General features: G+C 36.6%; 3 protein-coding genes across 5 annotated transcripts; 1 reads left to right on the forward strand and 2 right to left on the reverse strand.

Moving 5' to 3' along the window:
- Positions 1 to 581: 581 nt before the first annotated feature.
- On the reverse strand, positions 582 to 18,977 carry LOC116178941 (protein spaetzle 4). 2 transcript variants are annotated; one of them, XM_031498616.1, is made up of 3 exons: positions 18,905 to 18,977; positions 1,167 to 1,912; positions 582 to 1,120 (listed from the first exon to the last, which is right to left on the reverse strand). In XM_031498616.1, exons 2-3 carry the CDS (start codon positions 1,910 to 1,912, stop codon positions 724 to 726), a joined length of 1,143 nt encoding a protein of 380 aa, XP_031354476.1. In that variant the 5' UTR covers positions 18,905 to 18,977; the 3' UTR covers positions 582 to 723. The 2 variants fall into 2 exon arrangements, with proteins under 2 accessions (XP_031354476.1, XP_031354469.1); XM_031498609.1 differs by lacking the exon at positions 18,905 to 18,977 and adding an exon at positions 9,535 to 9,788.
- LOC116178966 (sentrin-specific protease 8) lies at positions 12,843 to 13,793 on the reverse strand. The gene has a single exon (XM_031498638.1). The coding sequence runs from the start codon at positions 13,670 to 13,672 to the stop codon at positions 13,028 to 13,030; it is 645 nt and encodes a 214-aa protein (XP_031354498.1). The 5' UTR covers positions 13,673 to 13,793; the 3' UTR covers positions 12,843 to 13,027.
- Positions 14,471 to 21,399, forward strand: LOC116178870 (death-associated protein kinase 1-like). 2 transcript variants are annotated; one of them, XM_031498512.1, is made up of 14 exons: positions 14,471 to 14,717; positions 14,786 to 14,903; positions 14,952 to 15,106; positions 16,307 to 16,605; positions 16,659 to 16,777; positions 16,826 to 17,036; positions 17,088 to 17,329; positions 17,383 to 17,574; positions 17,628 to 17,828; positions 19,942 to 20,124; positions 20,174 to 20,404; positions 20,453 to 20,657; positions 20,708 to 20,941; positions 20,990 to 21,399. In XM_031498512.1, exons 1-14 carry the CDS (start codon positions 14,614 to 14,616, stop codon positions 21,091 to 21,093), a joined length of 2,598 nt encoding a protein of 865 aa, XP_031354372.1. In that variant the 5' UTR covers positions 14,471 to 14,613; the 3' UTR covers positions 21,094 to 21,399. The 2 variants fall into 2 exon arrangements, with proteins under 2 accessions (XP_031354372.1, XP_031354364.1); XM_031498504.1 differs by having other exon boundaries at positions 14,473 to 14,717; positions 14,771 to 14,903.
- Positions 21,400 to 23,081: the final 1,682 nt, after the last annotated feature.

A 23,081-nucleotide genomic window follows, 5' to 3' on the forward strand; every position in this document is an offset into this window, starting at 1 on the left:
GAGTGAAGTTTGGTAAAAACTCAGTAGGTACTACATTTAAATATTTGATGTAATGATGGTTTCTGAATAACCCGATTTCCAAGGATTGCTATAAACACTGAGAGATTCCTCTCGCCAAAAGACTACGAGCGGGTCAAAATTCAGGTTAAGCAGGAGATTTTTCGTCGCGATTGCAGATAGTTCAATTTGCCGCATGCAGAAACCACAGAATATCTATACTAGAAGCTTTCCATAAAAATGATATTAAATACATTTATAGACAAAAATGTGTGTTGGTGCTTTCTTTGTCTAAGGCCCGACGCACATTGAGACGCGCGCGACACACGCAACGCAAGCCACGGCAAAACACGCGGAATTAATGAGCAAATACATATTGACACAATGTAGATACGACTCATATCTGACGCCTCACAGTGTCTGAGACACAGATTTGTTTAGTAATTTCAACAATACACAGATCGTGTGTAGCCGTGGGTTAGGGTGGGTGCGTGCGTCGCGTGTGTCTCAATGTGCGCACCCCCTTATTATCAGTATGGCCAGACGTGTCAGATGCATATACAAAGTATCGATATAATAGCACTATATTTATTATTTATTAAACTCTAAAACGTAGACACGATAACAAAGAATAGCATTACTTAGTACAAACACGAGCCTTTTTGATAGGTATTACAGTAACTTGATTAACAACGATTACTAAAGCTAAACAAAATCGGTAAAAACTTAAACTTCTCCAAATTCTTCTTGAAATCTCCCTAGAAAATTAGGCAGTTCGTTAAAATCGTCTTCTTTGTTCCTTGTTCTTGGACTTCTAGACGTCACACGTACATCTGGTGGAATATTATAACATTTACAAAGGCAGCAAGACGGAAAACGAAACCAATCTGAAAATATTCCCCTACACTCATTATGTGGATCATACGCCAGTAATCGATGTAACCGATACTGCTGCTCACACCTACACCCATCCCTGCAGTACATTTGCCTGTGCTCGAATGTACACTTTTCCCAATGAACGTATTGTTCGAAGGGATATAAGTTTAGCAGTGCCAGAACTTCTCCCCTGGTATTATTCGCCCAAAACGGCGCTACCACCTCTTCTTTCACGGGACAGGCATTTCTAAACACAAAACTAGGGCACACATTCAAAAGGATAAAATACTTACACTCCCTTCAGGTTGAAATTAATCTGGTTGTTTGTCTTTTTTGGGGGTTCCTCCATATCCTGAAAGAGCACTTCTCCCACCGTTTCCTTTTTTTGTACTCCTTCCGTAAATATCTCGGTGAATTTTTCTGTCGGAGTCGAGTACTCCACGGTGGATCCTCCATCGGTGGTTATGGTTTCTGTTGTTGTGTCTGAAGAAGGGTTTGTGGTTGGCACTGTGGTGTTGGTCAGGGTGGTATTCTCGCGAGCAATTTCTATCTCAATTTTTTGAGTTGTTAATGGTCGAAAGTATGGTAGATTCACCTTAGATTTAAACACAATCGGGTCTTCGGAGTAAATAAATTTGGTGTTTAAGACATCGTCCACCTTTGGGTCGTTGTGTAGGTGACGAGGTGACGTTTCGTCCTTTTCATCATTACGGTACAGCTCGTTTCTGTTCAGCTCCTCGTTTACATCCCTGTAATGTGGATGGCTGTAAAAATCCGCAAACTCGTTACTACCTAGTTCTTCTTGTAGGACGGCGATGTGGCGTTGATCTCCGTACATTCTCTTCATTAAACCTTGATTTTCTTTTACAAAGCGTTTGACAGCCTGCCATGGATACGATTTTCCTGCGCTTGTGCAATAGGTCTCCTGCGTCAAATCGCAGGGAGGTCTATAATGACGACTTTCACGTAACGGCTTTCCGCAGGCTGCTTGATCAAAACCAGCATCGAATCCGTAACATAAACATTTCGTTGTGTACATCTGAAAAAGGAAAATGATTTTAGCAATGCAAGATTATTCAAAAAAGGGGTGAGGTATAAGGAAAAAAGTACCCAAACTTTATTTGCAATGCTGTAACTCTAAACGGATAATGACGGAAATTATTCTAGAACTTTCTGTGCGTAAGTCACTCTGAATAGTTGGCGATTACCCATTAAACACAATTGACATCGTGGATGATTTTGGGGTCGTCGAGAAGCAGTCAGACTAAACAATCTTCGACTAGGTAAACGAATATCCCAGATATCGAAGCGCCGGCAGGCCCCATCAAATCGATAAAATATAAGGCGATAAGGAATGAAAAGCAGATGCGACGCATTCTTGAAATATGATACGCCTCCTAGACTCTTCAAGAACATTCCGTGAGTTTTTCCAGAAACTTCCAACATCGATTGCGGAGTGATTATTAGAAAGTTCGCGCTTATATTTGATAAATTTATATGTTATAAATGTGTGTGTGCAATAATGTTATAATTGTAAATAAATAAATCACGTAATTAAATTTGCATTACAATAACATAAAAAATAGGATTCTTTTGTTAAAATTACACTTCAAAAACTTGCTTCTTACGAGCATTTTATTTTTTTTTGCTCTGGGAAACGTAAATCTTGGAGACGTTTTCAGGAACCCTTATTAAAGTACTTTTTTCGTAGAAATCTTGTTGAAAATCTTAAAGTGCGTTACTACAAACGTCGATTGAACTTTCTACCTTATATGAAAACTTCTTAGAGTCCTTTTTAAAAGATTTCCAAAAATCTTGAAACAAAAAACTACCTGGGTGTCTGAACGCAATCTTTAGAAACCTTCTATAGACGTATTTCAGTCGTTTTGAAACTGATTTTTATTTCAGTAGGTAATTATGTTTTACGCAAAGTTGATCATCAGTCAATGATTAAAATATAATGTAGTCGTCTGTACGAGTATTCCCATAGAAGCCTGGAAAAGCGCTAAAGTTATTCCCCTGTTAAAGAGTACACCGTCCTATAAGCACACTGCCATTGTTGGCCATGGTCAGGTGAAGTCACATATCTAACCTCTTTTGATATACCTATTACCAGTAACACAATCTGGATTTCGAAAAGGATAAAATTGTGTCACTTCACTGTTACGGGCAACGTTTTTAGAGCCTTGGACCGATAAATTATGATCTCTGATTTTGCTTCACTTCCCTAAGGTCTTTGATAACCTTAATAATCAAATACTAATTAACCAGGAATCATATCGAGTCATTTTATCTGTAGGTGGTCTTCCGAGGTCCATGTTGAGTCCTCTGCTATTCATAATTTACACTTGTAATATTAAACAAATAATATATTTTTCGAACACCCGACGTCGGGATTTATATATAGCCCAACGTTCCACCACTGAACCATAAAGCCATATTTTGCTTTTTGTAAAAAAAAATCATTAAACAATTAGCCATAGGTTCCAGAGGGGACAAGCTCTAGGTGGTGAGGCCACTCCTTGGTTACGAACATACCCATCAAATTGGTTTTTCTTATGGTCTATACTCTATGGAATATCCATTAAAAACGAACCCTTTGATCGAATTTTTCTTAATTTTCAAAAGATGTGCTCTGTTCTCGTAATTTAATATTCGTCAGCCCTTTTTTAATATACATAATACGGCGTGACAGTGCTCAATATTTAAAAAAAAGTTTATCATTTTAAATTATAAACTGTTAAATAGAAAGTTATTCACGGTGCTCTCAGCCTATTTGTTACACATTCAATCTAATTTAGTAACGAAGAAAGTTTATTATAATTACAATTCAATTACCTCATTCGATATTATTTTCGTTTTGGTGAACTAAATATAGATTGGGTATTAGGAAGAAAGTAAGTAGACCTTGACAATTGTATTTACTGTAATTCGATTCGATGATTTCTCCAAAAATATTTTCGAATTGTAGTGGATGAGCCAGGCAGGCTCTACGGTCTTTTAAATCGATATCGTTAATTGTTGGCACGTAGTAAGTAGCCAGCGCCTATACAAATATCCTTGGCCTTGTATGTAAATGTAAATAACTTATGTGTGTCAGTGGGATGTGCATGTGCACCTTACTATTGCTTTCACGGTTTAATTCGAATTTAATTGTTGCTTATTAATTACCGATACAATATCGCCTAAAAAAATATTGCTTCTTGTTAAAATCAAAAAGGGCCAACCGAAAAATTACAATAGTACCTATGACAGGTTAAGAAAATGCCCCAGGATGGAAGCGAGACCGGTTCCAATATTTGTAATTATTTATTTAACACCTGGACTTTAGATGAATGAAAAAGTGCGATGCTATTAATGAAAGAAATCTTAAAACCTACCGACCCAGACTGATGCAGACTCTTTAGCTTAATCCAACGGTACCGCAGTGAAGTTCCCACATATTAAATAAGTCGGCGAATCCTCCTAATTTTTTAACATTTTTAATTTGTTCATCTATTGTGCGATCAAAATCAGCATGTATATAAATAGTTGCAAATTGTAATCACGCACGTTGCGCGGAAATTATTCAAATCGCGCTGGCTGTGAAAAGTAAAGGCACCGTTATTGTTCTTTTTAATTCATACCTACACATTTAAAAAAAAAACCAATAAAATAAAGGGTCTTATGCGCGCGTTTTATATTGTAAATTTGCCATTTTTCACCGGCGATTAACACATCAGTCTCTCTTAACGGTAGTTCTCTATTTAGTAATAATAACAACGACTAGACAATTATTAGACTAGAATGGATGATATCAACGCTTCAAAACCTTACCTCTTTAGTCAATTAGACTTTTGTTACGGAACAAACATTCAGTAAGGATTTTCTCAGAGGCAGATTAAATGGACATTTGGGATTAAGTTGGACTTACCCTCCGCTTTAGATTTAGGTAGGTACATCTAATAAAATCGTTATTATTATTATTATCTTTTGTGACCGATTTATAGTTGGTGTTTGTACACATCGAACGCCAAGTTCTTCTGTGTAGTACCATTGAATAAATAGTGTTTTTATTCAATGGTAGTACCTAATTACTACTCTGTATTGAGAAACGTTCTTACAATATGGCAAGTGTCCAGAATGACAGATTTTTGAATATATGATGTCAGATTTTTTATTGGCAAGTTTTCCATTTGTTTTATTAAAGATTTTGTTATAATACCAGTAGCAGATATTACTAATGGACAATGGTCTTATATTAACTTTCTTTAAATTCCAAATTTCTTTTATTTCTATGGATAATTCGGTGTAGGTATTTATTTACTTTTGTTGCATATGTTGTTTGTAAGTGGAACTGCTATACATCAATTATGTCTACCTCTTTAGTTGTTTTGTTATATGTGACAATACAGGTCGGTTAACTTGAATTCTTATATCTGTACTTATTTCTCTGTCCCAGTATAGCTTATGGTTGATATTTTCCAAAACATTTGTTGGTTCATACTTATAATAGGGTAGATTAGTTTTTAAAAGTTTTAGTTGTTTTGCTATATTCAGGTGTATAATTTTTGCTACATTATTATGGCGTTGAGTATAGTCAATTTGTGCAAGGGTAGTACAACCTCTTATTATATGTTCAATTGTCTCTTTGCCTGTTCCGCATCTTCGGCATCTGTCATCTACTTATACATTTTGATGTTTGAGGATATATCTGCAATATTTTTTTGTGTTCATAACTCTATCTGTATCGCCATCATGAAGCCATAGAGTGATCCATCTTTGAGCCAGCCGTTTGAGGCATTTTTGTTTACTTATTCTTGGTTGAGATAGATTGGGTGGGCACCATGAAGTTTTTTTTTGCCTCCATACTAGTAATTCTGCTTCAACTGGTTGAATCTCTGCTTATATTACTCTGTTTTCAGTACATAAATTTAGCGGTGTTATTTCATCATCATATTTGCAAATTGGTTTAAACATATTATTTTCGTTGCCTTTTTTGTAAAAGTATTCTCTTAAGTTGTTTATTTGAGTTTCGCATAGCTTACGCAAATTTATTATTTCTAATCCTCCTTGTGATGGCGGTAAGGTGATTCGTTCTATTGCAGATTTTGGATGGTGTCGGTGTTTGGTCATAGTTGTTCTAATTTTTCTTTCTGTTTCTTCTAGGTCTGTAGGTGTACATTTAATAAGTCCATGGGAGCAGGTACGTGAGAATCGGTATTGCATATTCATTAATTGCCCTGATCTTGGAAGTTCCATGGAGAAAAGTTTTTAAAATTAAGTTGAGTCTTGTTTGAAATTCTTGCTGGAGCTTTTGTTTTATTGACATGTGATTGATATCTCTTAATTGACTAATTCACAGGTATTTATAACTTTCACCTATCTGATTATTGTTAATTTGATATCCTTCTTCTTCTTTTAGCATTCCTCTTTGTAGATGTATAACTTTGCATTTATCGATACCAAAGTCCACGGTTTATGGTTATTGATTGACTGAAGTCTACTGTCAGATCTAGATAATATTCTGTTAATTTGGGTCTTGGATTTCGCATATACCTAGTTTTAGATCGTCCATATAAAGTATATGATAATGACTGCTTTTTGTAAATATTTGTATCTGTTTTTATCTAATCCTAAAAGTTGTAAATTGTGGTGTATTGTCTTTGGAATAACTTATATGGTCCGTAAAAAAGTACATACTGTATTGAGTAACATTTGTTATTACGAATACAACGATTTACGGCACACACAAACAAAAAAAGAAGTTGGAAACTATTGATTTGGCTAACCTATAACAAGGCACAACTCGATCATAATTCATGCAATCAGTAAAAAATCGTTTTCTTTGATACTTTCTATGAAAAACTTTCGGTGGCGAATAATTGGAAAAGTATTAACCTAGGTATTAACTTTATAAAAACAAGTATAAATTGTGCACAACTCTTGTGGAGATAAAGCGCATTTTCTTAACCGAAATAGCTTTTGTTTTGACATCACCAATGAATATATTTCTTGCAGACGTCTCAATCGCTCTTTGTGAGTACCCTATTCCGACAATCCGTTCTTGAGATATAATAAGGGAATATATCCGATCACGATAAAGAGGTCGAGGAGGAGGGCTATGGTTGGTAGAAATTAATTCCTTTTATTGAGACCTTTCATTAGAGTACCATGAAGGATAAAACTAGTTCCACCCCTTCCCCCATCCCCCTCCACCCGCACTTTGATAAGAGGACAGAAAAAAGGGCAGTAGTTGGTAGAAAACGGTTTTACTTTCAAAAACAGCATCTCAGCAAATAATTCGTGGGAAGGCCCCCTTTTAGACAGCAAAATTTGATGGCCGTCTGGCACACCTTCAAGATATAGGCTACCTACTGCAAAAAATTCCAGGACCCTAGGACCATTCCCCTAAAAGTACCTAGTTAGAAACGGCAGAAGTGGGTCCGGACGGACAAAACGCAAACAATACCCATTTTTTTTAATTCTTAAAAAATGCGCTAAAAATATGTAGAACACTCTGCGTAGGATTAATTTTCCTATCTATTCCTATGGTTAAATTAGAGTAAAGACCCCCGAGATGGGGTGGCAACCACCCCCAGAGCAAAGGCGCCCTTTGGCATGATATAGATTGTGATCCTTTTAATACAAAAGAACAAAATCAGAAATGTCGTACCACAGATAAACGAAGCTCCGTTTATCTGTGGTCGTACCAAAGAAGATAGGTAAAGCTGCAAGATCCAGCCTCCTGCACGGTCGTTGGCAAAAAAATTAAAACTTCAAAGGAACTTATTTTTTTATTTATTCCTAAAACAACCCAACATGCTTGTCTTGTTTCATTGTTACACCTTATGTACAGGATTTTCTGCGATCATACTACTAAACCAAAAGGTTTTCACATTATTTGAATATCTAAATAAATTTCAAACAAAACAGATCCTTTATTTTCAGGCCTATGCTTAAAACCTATGATTACTAAACAACATTTTTCTACAATCGATATCCAAAGTAGGCATTTGCGCTCGTATTTGACAACGCAAACGTCATGTTTTTCGAGGAATGTCACTTTGTCGCTTATAAGCGACAAAATACTTAGAAAAAACGCTCGCTCTCCCAATTATTAACTATAAATCAAATATGCATTTCTCAGTGTATCCAATGACAACGAGTAAATGACATCTTTCATTTGGGCATAAGATTAAAATAATCTATGATTGAGTGAAAAATTTAAATTTTTGGAAATAAGTAGGTATGTGACCTGCTACTTTGTAGAAAAAATCTTGTGTGTAATTCGAGCGCAAATTGATTGTCGATTTCAAGAGATTGCCGCGCTCCTTCGTCGCGCGTCAACTGTCTCTTTCAATCGACTATATATCATTTTGCGCTCTTAATACACAAATAGCTATTTTTCAACAAACGTATACGATGAGCTCAGGCTCAGGCATTCATGTAAAATTGGCAGCTTTTAAAAATACGATAAAGAATTTTTTTATAGAACCCCTTTTGGCTTTTTAACACTAGATTCTGCACTGAAAAATAATAGAAACTTTAATTAATTAAATGTGTATCATGAACGGTTTTGGCAGAACATGAAACAAAACGGAAATTGTGCAGCAATTCTCTATTTTACATTATAAGTTATCAAAGCATTAGAAACAAATGCTATTGTGTAAAAAACAATAAATTTGACATTTGAGGATTATCAAAATTTAAAAAAAACTTACCTTTTGGTCATGCTTTAACGATAAATTTGGGTTTTTTTTCTTCGGCAATATAGCATTTATTTCTTCATGGTTCTGTTTATCCAAAACCAATTAATAAGTAAAAATGTTCCTTAAAATTTTCGTTTCGTTCCTCTTTCTACAGAAACTGTTTATAGGGATGTAATTACAAGCTTAACTTATTTTTCAGTGTAGAGTCCATGGATGAACAAAAAGCAGCATTTAATATGAACTTCACTGTATAAAAATTTTGTAGACAGTGATAGGTAAGGTAGACAGGGTGCTCCATGAGGAACGGCGGTTACCTATATTTCGAAAAACGTACCTCAGAATATTTTCAAAAAATTGGCAGCATGCTAATGTCGATAAGAGAAATTTATCTAAAATATTTTCAACTTGGTGACACTTCCAATACTGGAATTTAATGCTTATGTTTAATGAAACACTGTATAATATATAATTTTTAGATTCTACGTAAAATTCTATTATATGTATAGTACTTTGTCTAGGTTTTTGAGCAACTATTCCCAAATATTTTCAAAAAATTCTATACCACAATTTTAGCAATTCTTACAAAATACGAAAAAACCTACACAAAAAATTATGTAAAGTTGTTAGTATACCTATTACTTATTCGTCTCAATTCGTGACTCGTGTAATAACGAGCGATCAATAATGAGTTGCTGTCGAGTCGCCTTTGGAGTTCAAGTTAAGTACGATTTCCCATGTATAAACAAAAATTCCAAAGGTGACCCGACAGCAACTCATTTTTGATCGCATGTAGTTGCTAAGAGCAAAATTAAAGAAGAAACAAACATTTTGGAACTAGTGGGGGCGTACCTATCAGAGTTTATTTAAAAATGTTTGTTTTGGCAAGGTGAGAATTTGCATTTATCCGCAAGTACAAGTGATAGCTAAATGCTCTAGTAGAGGGTTTCAAGAAATGAAATATAAGACTTACCAGTACAAAAAGAAGTATCATTTTCTTCGCTTGGGCGAAAATAATTTAAACACCCAAATCACCGTTCAAAATCGGTTTGTTTAATAATAATCGCAAAGAGTAAGTTTATCATCATTTTTTTGTGCGAAAAATGTGAATAATATATCGCAGATATTACGCGTATAGATCCGGACGCGCTACAATCAAAAAGAATTGCCGTTCACTGCCGGTCTTCTAGCATGAAATAAACTGAATGATCTTCCTCTTTCATTACATGTAGTATAGTATGTGTTGACTGAGAAATGAGGTTTCTACCGTCAGTTGTTTAAGTACAAGAAAAAGTGTGCTTATGTAGGCTATACAAAGATGGGCGCGCAGCGCTATCGGTTGGTTGCAGAAGTCGCACGCGATATGTGTAAAAATCGTAATTGTTTTTAAAAACGACGTTACCCAAAATTGTCCTAAGTATCCACCTAATTTTGTTCACGCCTAAACTACCCAGTAACCTTAAGATACTTCGCGATGAGCAATTTAATGGATGTGTATTTAATACCTGTTGGGTAACTTTCTTTGCAAAATTGTATCAACATCGCCGAGCTATAAACATTATCCCGTTACCTAGTTAGTTGTCTTTATTAATATGCAAAGTTTGGCATCGCGCCTTCTTTTTTACCACTTACATGTCCAATTCGTATACATTTCCTTTCTAGTGGATGGCGTAGATATGATACCTTACGTTACAGGTGTGAAAACGCCTACAGTTCGGTTGAAATTGATTTTTGTTACTTTCTCTAGAACGATCTTACAATTATTTTCGTAAATTTCCAGAGATTTTATACCGGTACCTATCTAATTACCATATCACTTTCCTTCTTGCTCTACCAATACCAAGTAGAAAGGTGTAGGTAATGTTAAGGTCATTTACATACTTTCTTTTTAATGTTTCCATGAAATGATCCAAATATTTATGAATTACATGAAAAGGAACCATGGAGATCATTATTAATGAAGACTGAAAATATGGATTCCCATATGCACACTAATGACGTACCTAAGGGGTTCTGCCTGGGTGCCCCTTTGCTCTAGGTGCCAACCCTGAGAATGAAAGTTTCTCTTAAAGAACAAGGTGACTGATTTTGTATTTTCATGGTTAGATAGGTATACCTAAATATCTTTAAAGGGTGTTACATTTGAGTTTTGATTAAAAAACAATAGAATAAGATCGAATTCCTAAAAAATTCTGAAACTCAAAATCGCGAGAGTCGTATGTATGCGCAGTTATCAAACAAAGAACCAGGAATATTTTGTATACCCTCACCCGCGAAGTGTGACTCTTGTGTGCGCCGTTAGCGTTGCTTTAAACTACCTACTTAATCTAAGCTTTGAATATAATTTATATTCAAAGATCTAAGTCAATGAAAGCAACAGAAATGTTTTGTATGCCGCAAAAGTTACATCCTTCTCAATACGAATAAGAATAAATAATAAGAAAGAAAGAATCCCTAAATCCAAAATCACGAGGGGTGACGCTTGTGTGTGCAGTTGGAGAGTTGATATGGTAAAGTATTATAAACAAAACGAGTGGTACGGTCAACCAAAATGCATATAGGTGCAGTCCGATTCTTCCAACTCTCCTAGAACCTAGATATCAGAACAAAGAGAAGAATCCCCAACAGCCCCAATCTCATCGTGAGCTGGTCGACTGCAGTTGTTTAGGCGCCTTTTACGAAACGCAGTACTCTCTGCGGTGGAGGTATTCTTTCCCACCCCTACGCGTGTAAAACTAACGGGATCGCAAGAAGTACGATATTCGCATACCTCGCCCAGGAAAACTCAACGCAACGCAATATGGGGCTAAATTATTTACTAAATTTGACTTTTGAGACGAACACGTCTTTTCCATAGTAACAGTGCACCAATCACACCAAATTACAATTAATGATTTTGTTTTTCTTTACCATTGTTCTGCTGTTAAGTCCTACCATCAAGTGCCCACGGTTAAATATACCTAGTGGCGCCTACCGGCCTACCGCGGTACACCTTCTTTTGTTTCTCGATTAAATTTTGTGAGCTACGCCCAATACCTACGGCTGCTTTGACTGATTTACCGAGCCTTCGCATTTTATATTTGTGCCAACACCCTTTTTGGCATTGTAACAGCATGGCGTAGATGGTGAGATAAAACAAATCTATTCGGAGGAGATTGGAAGGTAGTGTAAATAAGCGAAGGTAAAATGTGTAGACTGTAGAGGACGTAGAGAAAGGTTTGTAGTAGACTTGAAAATGTAAAAAAAAGGCATAGTGAATGCGTGAAGAATTCGTGAAAGACACAAAAAAGCGTCAGAGAGGCGCGAAGAAGGTACGAATGAGACATTAAGAGGAAGAGAATAAAAGAAACGCCCAGAAGAAAAGAACGGTCACGGTGCGTAAAAAGTAGGTAGACGTGACGGAACCGCGTGCTCGACATGTTGGTGGATCACGTGTAGACTATATGTGGTTGAAACACACGTGACGAGAGGTGGCCGGAGAGGGTTAAAGGATATGTTAAAGTTAAACACTGGCCACTGGCGAGGAATATGCCTTGGCGACGCACAAAACACACACTTAGGAGACGTGAACAAAACGTGAAGCACACATGCGTGACGCGTGAGTAATAACGAGAACAAAGATTTGGAGTTTAGAAACCATAACGGTGACGTGAAGAAGACGTATAGATACGTGATGGAGCGATCAGGCAGTTGGAGATGTGAAGGGAGCCCTAAGGTTACGTGATGAATTCGTGAAGGAGGAAGTTTGAAGCACCAAGCAGGCATGAAAGTGGGTGAAGGAGATAGATGGAAAACCCCACACGGAGGTGTGAAAGGGATGTGTAGGCGTGATGTAGATTCACAGCAGATGAGAGGTAGAAGACGCGTAAAGAAGAAAGAAAGCGTCATGCATGCGTGAAAAGTGTCATAGGAGCGTTAAAGCAAGCACAAAAGTGAAGCGTGAAAACGTGAACGCGTTAAAAAGATGGAGACAAAGCAGGATAGAGCGACATAGGCCTAGATATACTGATTTCTACGTGAAAAATGCGCGAAGAAAAGTAAGAGGCACGAAGGTGTAGAACGGATGTGCAGAATGCGTGATGAAAAAAAATGGCAAAGAAACCCTGAACGAGACAAAAGAATAGGTGCAAAAGAGATGTAAAAAAGAAGGCACAAGGGTTTGAAGCACGGAATGGTGAGTAGTAGTGAAGAAGTAAATTTGAAATTCCAAATCAACAATTTGAAGCTGGAATTTGAGATTGTTGGTGTAGAAGACCCATTTTATAAAAATTTATTCAAAACTAGATTCTTACGTCATTTATTAAAAATATTTAAGTAATGTTGAAATGCTTTTCCTAATATGAAGTGCAATTCCAAGTTCAAATACTAATTGCTCAAAATAGCAAGTGCTTTTTCATCCACTTTACATTATTAGCGATAACAATACTTTTAATATTAAATTAAATTAAGTGCAACAATTGGTTTATTCAGCCTTTCGTTAAATTTGAAATAAGATTCAACATATTGCGTCTTTTAGATTGTACAATCTCTTCCTTCAGGGCAGTACATCCGTCAATCTGTTGATTTCGACATGCAAAATCAGCGACGTTTTCAGCGTTACATAAGACGTGGATACCACAATCGTACCCATTCGACTGCTGCAAGCATAAGGGTTCTCGAAAACCGTATGAAGACACCCCAAAGTATCGCAACACCTTTGCACCAAACTCCATAGCTTGCTGACAGTTTGTGCCTTTCGAAGAATCAAAATGAAACACCATTCTCTCTGGACGGGAAACCACTAATAAACTCCAGTGCGAACCGCCAGAAACTTCAGTTTGTTCGTTATCGTTGAGTGCAAAAAATATAAATCTGCAACGATTTGACATTAACGGTTCCAGGAACACATTTACTTCCGCACTGGGAGATAGCTTAATACATTGGGTGACTTGCGGTTGAACAAATAGCAAAATGGGATCTTTTCTAAAGTGGTTAATCTCCAAATATTCAAAATAAAATGATATAATGCTGTCGTTTAGCCAGCTATGTCCACTAAGTAATTCAATGTCCGACAATCGCAGGAGACTATCATGGAAACTTAAAACGACAGGATTACTGCTTCTTCGTGACATTCTCCTCGTTCTATTTACTATTTTTTAAAACGGGTCTACACGAATATTGTTAATACATATGAAATTATTTTTGCATTGCAAATTTTGACAAATTTATGTTTACAAGCAACATAACCTCAACTCAGTTGTCAATGTTGCATAATGTGATCATATACATGGTACGTCGATATGGAAATCCGTTTTAGATTACAGATGCAAAAGGTGTCGTATAATAATTATAGCAATAAGATTTAGTTATTTAATTGTGGACAGTTAATTAAATAGTGGGATGGAAAGAAGGGCTGCGGATATTCCAGAGTCATAAGTCTACATGGTCAAAAGCATAGAAACGGCAATGGAGACAGGCTTATAACTTCTGTGTGTAAAAGAGCGAAAAAAGTGGCCATAATAATGTGTCATTTAGTCTTTTTAAATAAATTCGGTAAAACATAAGACTGCAAAATTTCGTGCGAAAAAAATTCTGATTTCCACAAAATTTGGTAGGCGTCTGAGGGTTTTTGAACATGAAAATCACGAATATGAAATTAGTTTTTGAAAACGAATAATGTAAACTATATTTCTGCAACTTTCATCACCTAATATTTTTGCGCCGAGGTACAAGCGATTATTTTTTAATGTTATATACAAAAATAGTAATGGAATACAAATGACAAAGTTTCAATACAGTTATCTATGCACTTGTCACGAACAATAAATGATTATAGAAAAAACGCGAACGTCGAAATTCATAAGCAACTCCAATATTTTCAAGGCAAGTTATCTATACTACAATTCTAAAACGAATTGAGAGCGGGAATGTGCTATCCTTTGTCCCAAGGTTTACGTTCTTGCTCTGTATTGATTTTGTATACGCCAACATCCAACCAAGAATGTATAGTGTAGATTCTTGACTCTAATTTCCCACGTACGCGTTTAGGCGATGTGTGTAAAAGAAATCGAATATGAGTGCGCCTCTCAGCCCCGCATCATCCTGCGGACCATCTGAATCATTTGAATTTACGCCCCTACAATTAGCCGCGCATTGGGGAAATGTTCAGGAAGTTAGGTAAATAAAATAATTTCTCACTTGTAAAAGATGGGTCCGTTGGTAATTTTTAGATATTTGATTGATAGCGGTGTTCAACTGGATAATGGACCCGATACCGCTTTACATTTGGCATTACGTAAATGCCACAGCACCATCGCGATATTACTCTTGGATGCCGGTGCAAATTTTGAATTAAAAGATACTGTAAGTACGTGTTGTCAGTTATGAACCATTTTTCAATGCTCTTTATAGCACGAAGATTGTCCTATACACATCGCCTGTACATTCGGCTTATTAAATGTTGTGCACACTCTTTGTGCGTTAGGCTGTCGACTTGAAATAACCGACTCTAGAGGTCTATATCCGTTGCACTTAGCCGCAAAGAATGGCCATACTCACGTTGTAAGGTATTGTTGATTTAGGTACTGTGTGTCGTTCAAGTTGTTTCACCTTGACAGATTGTCCACACCATCAGTGGTACCTATACGTAAAAAATGTTCCTCATACTAGTAGGACCAATATTGACGTGATAACTAATTTATTAATAACGACTTAATTAAAAATGTATTGCCGAGCCTCATTCCAATTTCCATTGCTTTGCTAGCTTTAGAATGACTAACGGTACACTATAGGGTATCTTGAAACCTTTAGATAGGAGGGTATAATATTTGAACATTTCAAATTTCAGTTGGCTGTTTCCCCCAGGACTAAATATGGTTTTGGAGACATATGGAAACATTATTTTGTATCTTTGAGTTTTGATCATAAAATCATTTATTCACTAAGTTCGTTGAAAAACGTGTAAAATATTCGATGCCTGTGAAATCATTATCATGTACTTAATCAAATTGATTTCAATAAAACATGTAAAAATCGAGGCACAAAAATGAATTGCTGGTGAGCCTTTCAATTGCCATTTCGTTCTTTCAATTCTTCTCTTTGATTGTTCATACGCTTCGGATTCTTTGGCATCTTTCAAATTTGTGAATTTCTGGTGTTCTTCAAATCTCTTCATATTCTTTCAGTTTTTCTCTTTGAATTCATCAATTCATTCATTCGTATTGAAAAAGGTACAAATTTGTACTGCACCAAGTTTTTGTTTCTTTGATTGATTTTGTTTAAATAATCCTCCAACTGCATATAGAACTCTTACCTCTCGCGATTTAGAAGACGAGAATTTTTTAAGCTACCTATCATAAATTTACAAACCATTTCCAGTTTTCAACCTATTGTATTACAATACGCGACGGCCCTGGGCTCGTTGGGTCCAGTAGTCCCCCTCCCTTGTGTGGGGACCTCAGGTGAAACAAGCTAGCCTGATGGACCTCGTTACGTATGATCTTATAAAGGAAATTGCATTCTCATTGAAAGATAGTTCCGTTCCAATTCGCTTTAAAGATAGCCATTCCGCATAGGGTCCCGTGACGGATGTGATAAATTTACTCTCTTGCAAAACATATTCCGCGAGGATAAGAAGTAGTCACTTCAAAAATATTTTTATTGTTAGGTTGCCAAAAATAGGTTCTTCTTTGCACATACGTAGTGATTTAAATCTACCTATAGTATTTTTTAAAGTGAGAAAAAAATATAAAATGTTCTCATCGCAGGTGTTTGTGTGCTGCCGGTTGCAATTTAGATGTTCACTATGGTGATAATATACGCGCAGATATTACAGCACTAAAATATGGACACAACGAAATTGCCGAACTTTTGGATAAGTTACGAGCGACGGGGCAACGTGATACATACGCAAGACAACTGGTCCCTACATCTAAATTATACGTACGCCTTATCGTTCGCGTTTTTGGAAATTGTGGTGTCGGCAAGACATCACTCATTAAGTCACTGGGCGCCGGGTTATTTTCTACATTGTTTAGGCGGTCAGGTTCGCTTCAGAGTAATAAATGTACGCAGATCTTCGCCGAGTACTATCAGTTTGATTTAAATTCGCTGTTACAGCGCGGCCTTCTTCGCCCATCAGCGCGCAAATTGAAATGGATGTAACGTCACGTCAAAATTCGCTAACGTTTGAGAGCTCTGCTTCCTACAAGTCGACTAAAGGAATTCATATTCAGAATGTAAGTTTTAAGTATGTGCATTAATCAATTCTCCTCGTATGGCTTTAGTTGGAAATATCAAATGTGGGCGACGTAGTTGTATGGGAATTCTCAGGACAAGAAAATTACTTTCCCACGTATCACCACTTTTTGCACCCATCACCTCAAACGCTAACTTTGGTCTTATTCAACTTAGAGGATAGTCCGGTAGTGCAGGTACAGCAGGCATGTTTCTGGATTAACTTTATTATGGCAAGGGAAGCGCACGAATGGTCTTTATGTGAGTATAAGTACATCGTGTAGTATCGAGTTCTTCAGTTTCAAATTCTAGTCAAGGTAGGACCGATCGTTTTGGTCGCTACTCACGTAGATTCAACAAGGGCAATCAAAAATCAACAAGGAGAATGGGTATCGCCTGACGCGCAAACAACTCTTGAAACTGTCGAAAAATTAATACCTGATGTGCAGTACTTGCATCCCAGCGTCATTGTGATGGATAGTAACGTGCCCGCATCTCAACCATTCAAACATCTTAAATCGATGCTTTTAACACTAAAGCGTGACAACTTAGAGGCTAGCTTATTGCTATAAGCAAAGTGTTGGAAATTTACTGACTTCTATTGTAGAAGACAATCGGCATGTGGACGGGGTTACTTGAATCAACTTTATCATGGTTAGCACACCTACGAAAAGAGTATGAACAGTTTCCGGTTATACACAGAAAAGCCTTTTACGATTTAGTTAGGACTAGTGTGAACGTGTTAGCTTCTGATGATCATATTCGGGCACTCCTTCACCAGCTACATAATATGGGTGAAGTAAGTAGCGCAAATTATTTATCTAGAAGGTGACTGCGATCTATTTTTTTTAGATATTTTGCATCAATGAGTTGGTCGTGATTTCCCTCGCTTGGTTTGGTTTGCAATTAATTGGCGAATTTCTGTCGACTGAATTTTTAGCTAACGTTCGAGCCACTGGCGTCTACACGCCGGATGATTTTCAAGCCTCCTTCAATCAGTTTGATGCGCTCGGTACCTTGCAGTTGATGGAAGCGTTGGAATTATGCATTCAGGTTTGTGTTAGAAATAATTTTCCAAAAAAATTAATACTGGCCAAATCAACCATAACAACGCATGTCATTTTGTTGAGAAACGGACCCCGTACCAGGTCAATAAACGTCACTCGCTTATCTCTAATTATGTAAGTAGTGATCCTAGCATGTGAAATAAGATGCAGTTTAAAGATTGCTAGATGTTAACCATGGAATGCAAAGGTGATCAAGAGTGCATTTAATTCAATTCAATTCAAAGTGATGGCTGCAAAATAACGTAGAAATGTAACGTACAGTTCGCCATACGAAATTTTTGTCATCAGATAATAAACTTATTATATCTAACATTCTAACTAATTGAATCACAAAACCTATGGGATTGAATAAAGAAATTCATTAGGAGATGGGGATATTATGAAGGTTGAAACCTATGCGGGAGTGTATTTAGTCGCAAAAACACAATATAAAATGTATGTTATAGTCACATAATCACACTGTATGTATTAGCTGCTTCCTGCAAGGAATAGTTATAAACAACTCTTACAGGGAAACGTCAAATTAAAGGACCCCCTTCTCATATATTCTAAGGACACAAGATCTGCAGTCCGCACGAAATCAGGAAGCAACGTATAATACAGCGAATAATCGGATTGTATAAATAAGGTATACTTGCTCTAAGGAATAGTTAAATCGAATCGTAAATAATAAACTTACCCACGTGAATGCATAAGTAAATACTTATAAAACAATGGCCCATATGAATAAAAGTGAGCATATGCTTATATACATGCAAAATTCAAAGTAAATACTCGTAACTGCCCCTTCACACTGGGAGATTTAGCAGCGGGACGGGACGCAGTGCAGCGCTGCTGACCATCTCAGTGTGAAGGGGCACTTACGAGTATTTACTTTGAATTTTGCAAGTATAAGCATATGCTCCCTTTTATTCATATGAGCCAATATGAAGGCATACCCACGTGTACAACGCAACATTACAAATATCAACATTCTGCATAATGTAAATAATACCAAATTGTGAGACGAAATTTAAAGATTAGCTAATGATTAGTACAAGAAAGAATAAAATCGTTATTTACCTGTAATTACACTTTTCAAAACAGAACAAATAAGAAATATTGGGAAATCGAGAACGCGTGCCGTTATACCAAGCCTCCTTGTGTAAATTCCCTGCACTTCAATAGCTGCGCAGAACGATAGTGTAGTCTTTTATGTGTACAAATTTCCTTTACTTACAGAGTATAGAGCAAAAAATAATTAATTTTAACCCGAGTCACAATTACCGTCCGTTACAATTTCAAGTGTAATTTCAAATCGCAGGTCCTCATTTTCAGGATTGTAATTTGCATTTGCAATTTAGAGCACATTAATTTGCACCTACCAACCCGTGTTTCAAGAAAGCACAACCCTATAAAAATTATTGGCTACAAGGGTCCTGGGTTCGAATCCCAGGTAAGGCAAGGCTGTTTGTGATTGTATAGTGGGTTGAGTGGGAAGAGTAGCAAATTGCTAACACTCCGCCCATTATAAAATAAAGGCAATAAAATAAAAAAATTAATCGTTTTTCAATTTTTAGTCACGTCAGTTTTGCCATCCAAGCATACTGTACATTTCACCCTGCACCATTAAGTGTTAAATCTTAAACCTGGGTCGCGTACCTTCAATTTGCATTCATAAATTATAATTGGAAGTGTTCTAAAGGAATTCTTTGAAAGTCAATGGTGTATTTCTGTAATACTACACATAAATCGTGTAGTTTGTTGAAAGGGACTAACCTAATATGGGTTATAATGCATTTGTTTAAACTTCAAAGGGGGTTATTTGAGCTGCTCCTTATGATGTCCAACGTTGCAAGTAGCCGGAAAAGGCCCAGGACCTTCTCTATATAACCACTGATAGTGTTTCAGCAAAGTCGAAATGTCTAATGTAGTTTTGGGACATTTTTTAGTAAATTTACAACTATTTGGTTATTAACATTCTCTCTGTTATTAACATTGATGATACCTACTTTTGCATAACTCTCAGTGAACCCAATATCTTCTGGACATAATTATATTTGGATTTAAAAAAATTGTGTAGAGGAATATCTTTGTATGATTAGCAAGTTTGACCATAGTGTGAAGTCGATGGAGAAACTGAATACGAATTTCCCATCTACAATCAAACAGAAACCTTGCCAGGATTGTGGGATTCCGGAGACCCTCGCTATCGCACTACTGGCGCATGTTACGGAGGAGTACGTTTATACGCATCTTCAAACTGTCATCATTTATTCACCTCCATATTTCCCCACATACAGGTTTGTGTTTATATAAATCTGTGTATATCTAACAAAAGTGCGGTTTAAGATTGAATTGCGACGTGCTGCTATTGCTAATTCCTGCAACAACGATAATGATACTGATTTGTACCAGTGGCATCACGGTTCGAAACTGTGCACCATTGCGTTGGAAACACTCATTACGTTAGACACAGATGAACGGAGTTCTCAATATATTGAGATAAAAATTCGTGGTCCCCAGCAAACCTCCCAGTACTGCTTCTATTTTTTGGAGAATGTAATTGAAACTGTTTTACAGGTATGCTAGTGAAGTATTTGAATCCATTAATTACAGGAAGTGCCGTAGGGAATAGCACGAGTGTGTCCAGGATTGGTTATGGAACGCCATATTCTAAGCGTTCACCAACTGCGTATTCACTGCATTGAGCCGTATGCGTATCCATCTCAACTGTTGTCCACTGCAATGCTGGAGAGCGAATCTACTTTGGAGATAACTTTGCAGAACACTGAAACTGAAAAGTTTGAAAATGTCATTACACTGGCTTTGTTTGGTACCTCGTATTCTTACCATTTTAATTTGAATGTGACAGCTTAGTTCCAGGAGATGTTGAGCTTGTCAGTAAGATACATTGGGGTTGTTCTTTGAAAGTACAGCATTTACCTATAGCTGTAAAATTTAAGCTCGCTAGACTTTTAGATCCTCCCCATTCTCATGGACGTGACTGGTGCTTATTAGCCTTGCGGCTAGGATTGGAACCCGAAAAAATTGCCACAGCAGATTCACACAGTCACAGCTGCACAATGCGCTTACTTGCATTAACCGATTGTACCATTGGTACTTGAAATTTCATCAAATCTCATTTACTAATTCGTCTGGTTTCAGGTGCGCTAATAGCCAACTTACAAGAACTAGGTAGGAATGATACCGCCGAAGTTGTTCTAAGAACTTCGCCGTTATTACAAATCATAGATAACGCTACAGAATAATCCGAACTACATTTAGAAGTAGCATTCCGACATAACTATACTAGTGTGCTTTTGTACCGTCCTTTAACTACACACTTTATGTTATTTGAAGATATTTGCTCATCAGTATAAATGCAACGAATATGATTACAAACCAATTTTATTAAGGAAAATCCTTTATATTCTGTTACAAAGTGTCTATTTTTCTAATGTTTTTATACAAATATTTCCCCACAGGGTTTGTTCCAGTATTTATGTGATAAATTCTATTGTAACTATGAAATGGCATTGTATAGCATCATAAGGTGCATTCAATATACTTACATATTGTTAAAACAATTAGTGCATCACGATTTTTCAATTCAATTTTTTTTCTTTTTTTGTGCGCATTTTCCCAGCTAGTGATAGCATAGTGTATTTTATTCTTACACTATGGTGATAGTAATCATTGCGTAAACGTTTGCTTTTAAAAATATTGCTATAGACTTATGCAAAAATGCACAGTTTTGGCTTTACGAGTTACGGACATATTTTCGTTTTTCAAACTTTACGTGACTGCAGCCGGCGAAACCGATCGTTTCTGTCCCATGCGAGAGCGGAATAATAGGGCGAAGTGAGGCGCAGTCTCCGAAACCCAGTGTATCTTCCATCCTAGAAAACGAGATTTCCCAAAGATGGTACAAAGTTCGTGGGGTCTGTTAGCACATTTAAAAAAAAGTTAGTATTTTCGGTAATATGTACAGGGTGGCCAACTAAGAATGCGAGGTACTGTATCTGAGAATCTATCCATCGTAGAGGCTTGCGGTAAAAAAATTTATTACTAAAACGGCCACGAGCAAAATCTGGAAAATATTTTTAAGTTTCTGAAATGACCATTTTTTTTCGGGGCTCAAAAAAGGCAGTGTATTACCTTCCTTTTTTACCAAAAATCGACTACACCAAAATTTCTCGGGAAAACACTTTTTCTTATGAATTTGGGTGCGTAGAATCCAAATCAATTTGTACTTTTTCGATCAGACTTCTCAATCAAAAGTTATAGTCTAGAAACCAATTTCGAAAAAAAATTCAAAGGGCTATAACTTTTGAACTAGTAGCCCAATCTTGGAACTGTTTGAAATTATGGATTCTACGGGCCACATTCTATAAGAAAAATTTTTTTCCACGACGATCTAAGACATTTTTTTTTGGGGCAAAAAAAGGCAGTGTACAACCTTCCTTTTTTCCAAAAATCGACTGCACCAAAATTTCTCGGGAAAACACTTTTTCTTATTAATTTTGGTGCTAAGAATCCAAAACAATTCGTACTTTTTCGATCAGACTTCTCAATCAAAAGTTATAGTTATAGACTAGAAACGGCCGTCCGTTTACCCGCCCTGTCCTTTGGCATTCCAAAAACGCTATGACGCAAAGGAATAGGCTATAATACAGGAGCGAAATGTTTAATTTTCGAGTTTCGTGGTTTACTCCTTTGACAGCGAAATGCACAAATCCCAAAATGTTTATAGCCTTGCCTGAGTTTTTGGTTAATATTAAAATAATCAAAGCAGAATACATTGTGCTGACATCTGTCTTTATTATTGGGGACTAACATTTTATCGCTAAATGCAGGACACTTTATTACCACCATTATTTTAGTTGGAACTTACACCTCAAAGATGTCGCCACACTAATTTTGTAATGTACTTTATGAAACTAACGTTAGATGTCGGAGCGCTGTTTGTAAAAACCATAGATATATGAAGTTTTAACCTCAAATGCATAATTAATGTTTGTTTATTTTATAGTCAAAAATTAAACTTTGTTATCATTCCTTTCTCGCTTACAGGTTTAAATTAGGGAACTGGCTACTGGGAGTGACAGGAAAGCGTCAGAGTCAACCTTTGCGGAATATGATGCTGTTTGCTCTGGGTCGTGCAATCGAAGACATGTAGTTCTCGATGGATGAGAAACGTTAGCATTGAATTCAGACAACACAAATTGAAAAGGGAAATGCTTTGTAACCAAAACAG

This window comes from Photinus pyralis, unplaced genomic scaffold (assembly GCF_008802855.1).
Source record: "Photinus pyralis isolate 1611_PpyrPB1 unplaced genomic scaffold, Ppyr1.3 Ppyr1.4_LG1, whole genome shotgun sequence".
Classification (NCBI taxonomy): domain Eukaryota; kingdom Metazoa; phylum Arthropoda; class Insecta; order Coleoptera; family Lampyridae; genus Photinus; species Photinus pyralis.

Bases quoted from the DNA above. Each gene is read 5' to 3' on its own strand.
- LOC116178966 (XM_031498638.1), bottom strand. From the start codon at position 13,672: ATGTCACGAAGAAGCAGTAATCCTGTCGTTTTAAGTTTCCATGATAGT.
- LOC116178870 (XM_031498504.1), top strand. From the start codon at position 14,614: ATGAGTGCGCCTCTCAGCCCCGCATCATCCTGCGGACCATCTGAATCA. The intron at 14,904-14,951 runs GTAAGTACGTGT...TGCTCTTTATAG, and splicing joins ATTTTGAATTAAAAGATACT to CACGAAGATTGTCCTATACA. The intron at 17,575-17,627 runs GTAAGTAGCGCA...TATTTTTTTTAG, and splicing joins AGCTACATAATATGGGTGAA to ATATTTTGCATCAATGAGTT.
- LOC116178941 (XM_031498609.1), bottom strand. From the start codon at position 9,555: ATGATACTTCTTTTTGTACTG. The intron at 1,913-9,534 runs GTAAGTCTTATA...TTCCTTTTTCAG, and splicing joins TGATACTTCTTTTTGTACTG to ATGTACACAACGAAATGTTT. The intron at 1,121-1,166 runs GTAAGTATTTTA...TTTTGTGTTTAG, and splicing joins AATTTCAACCTGAAGGGAGT to AAATGCCTGTCCCGTGAAAG.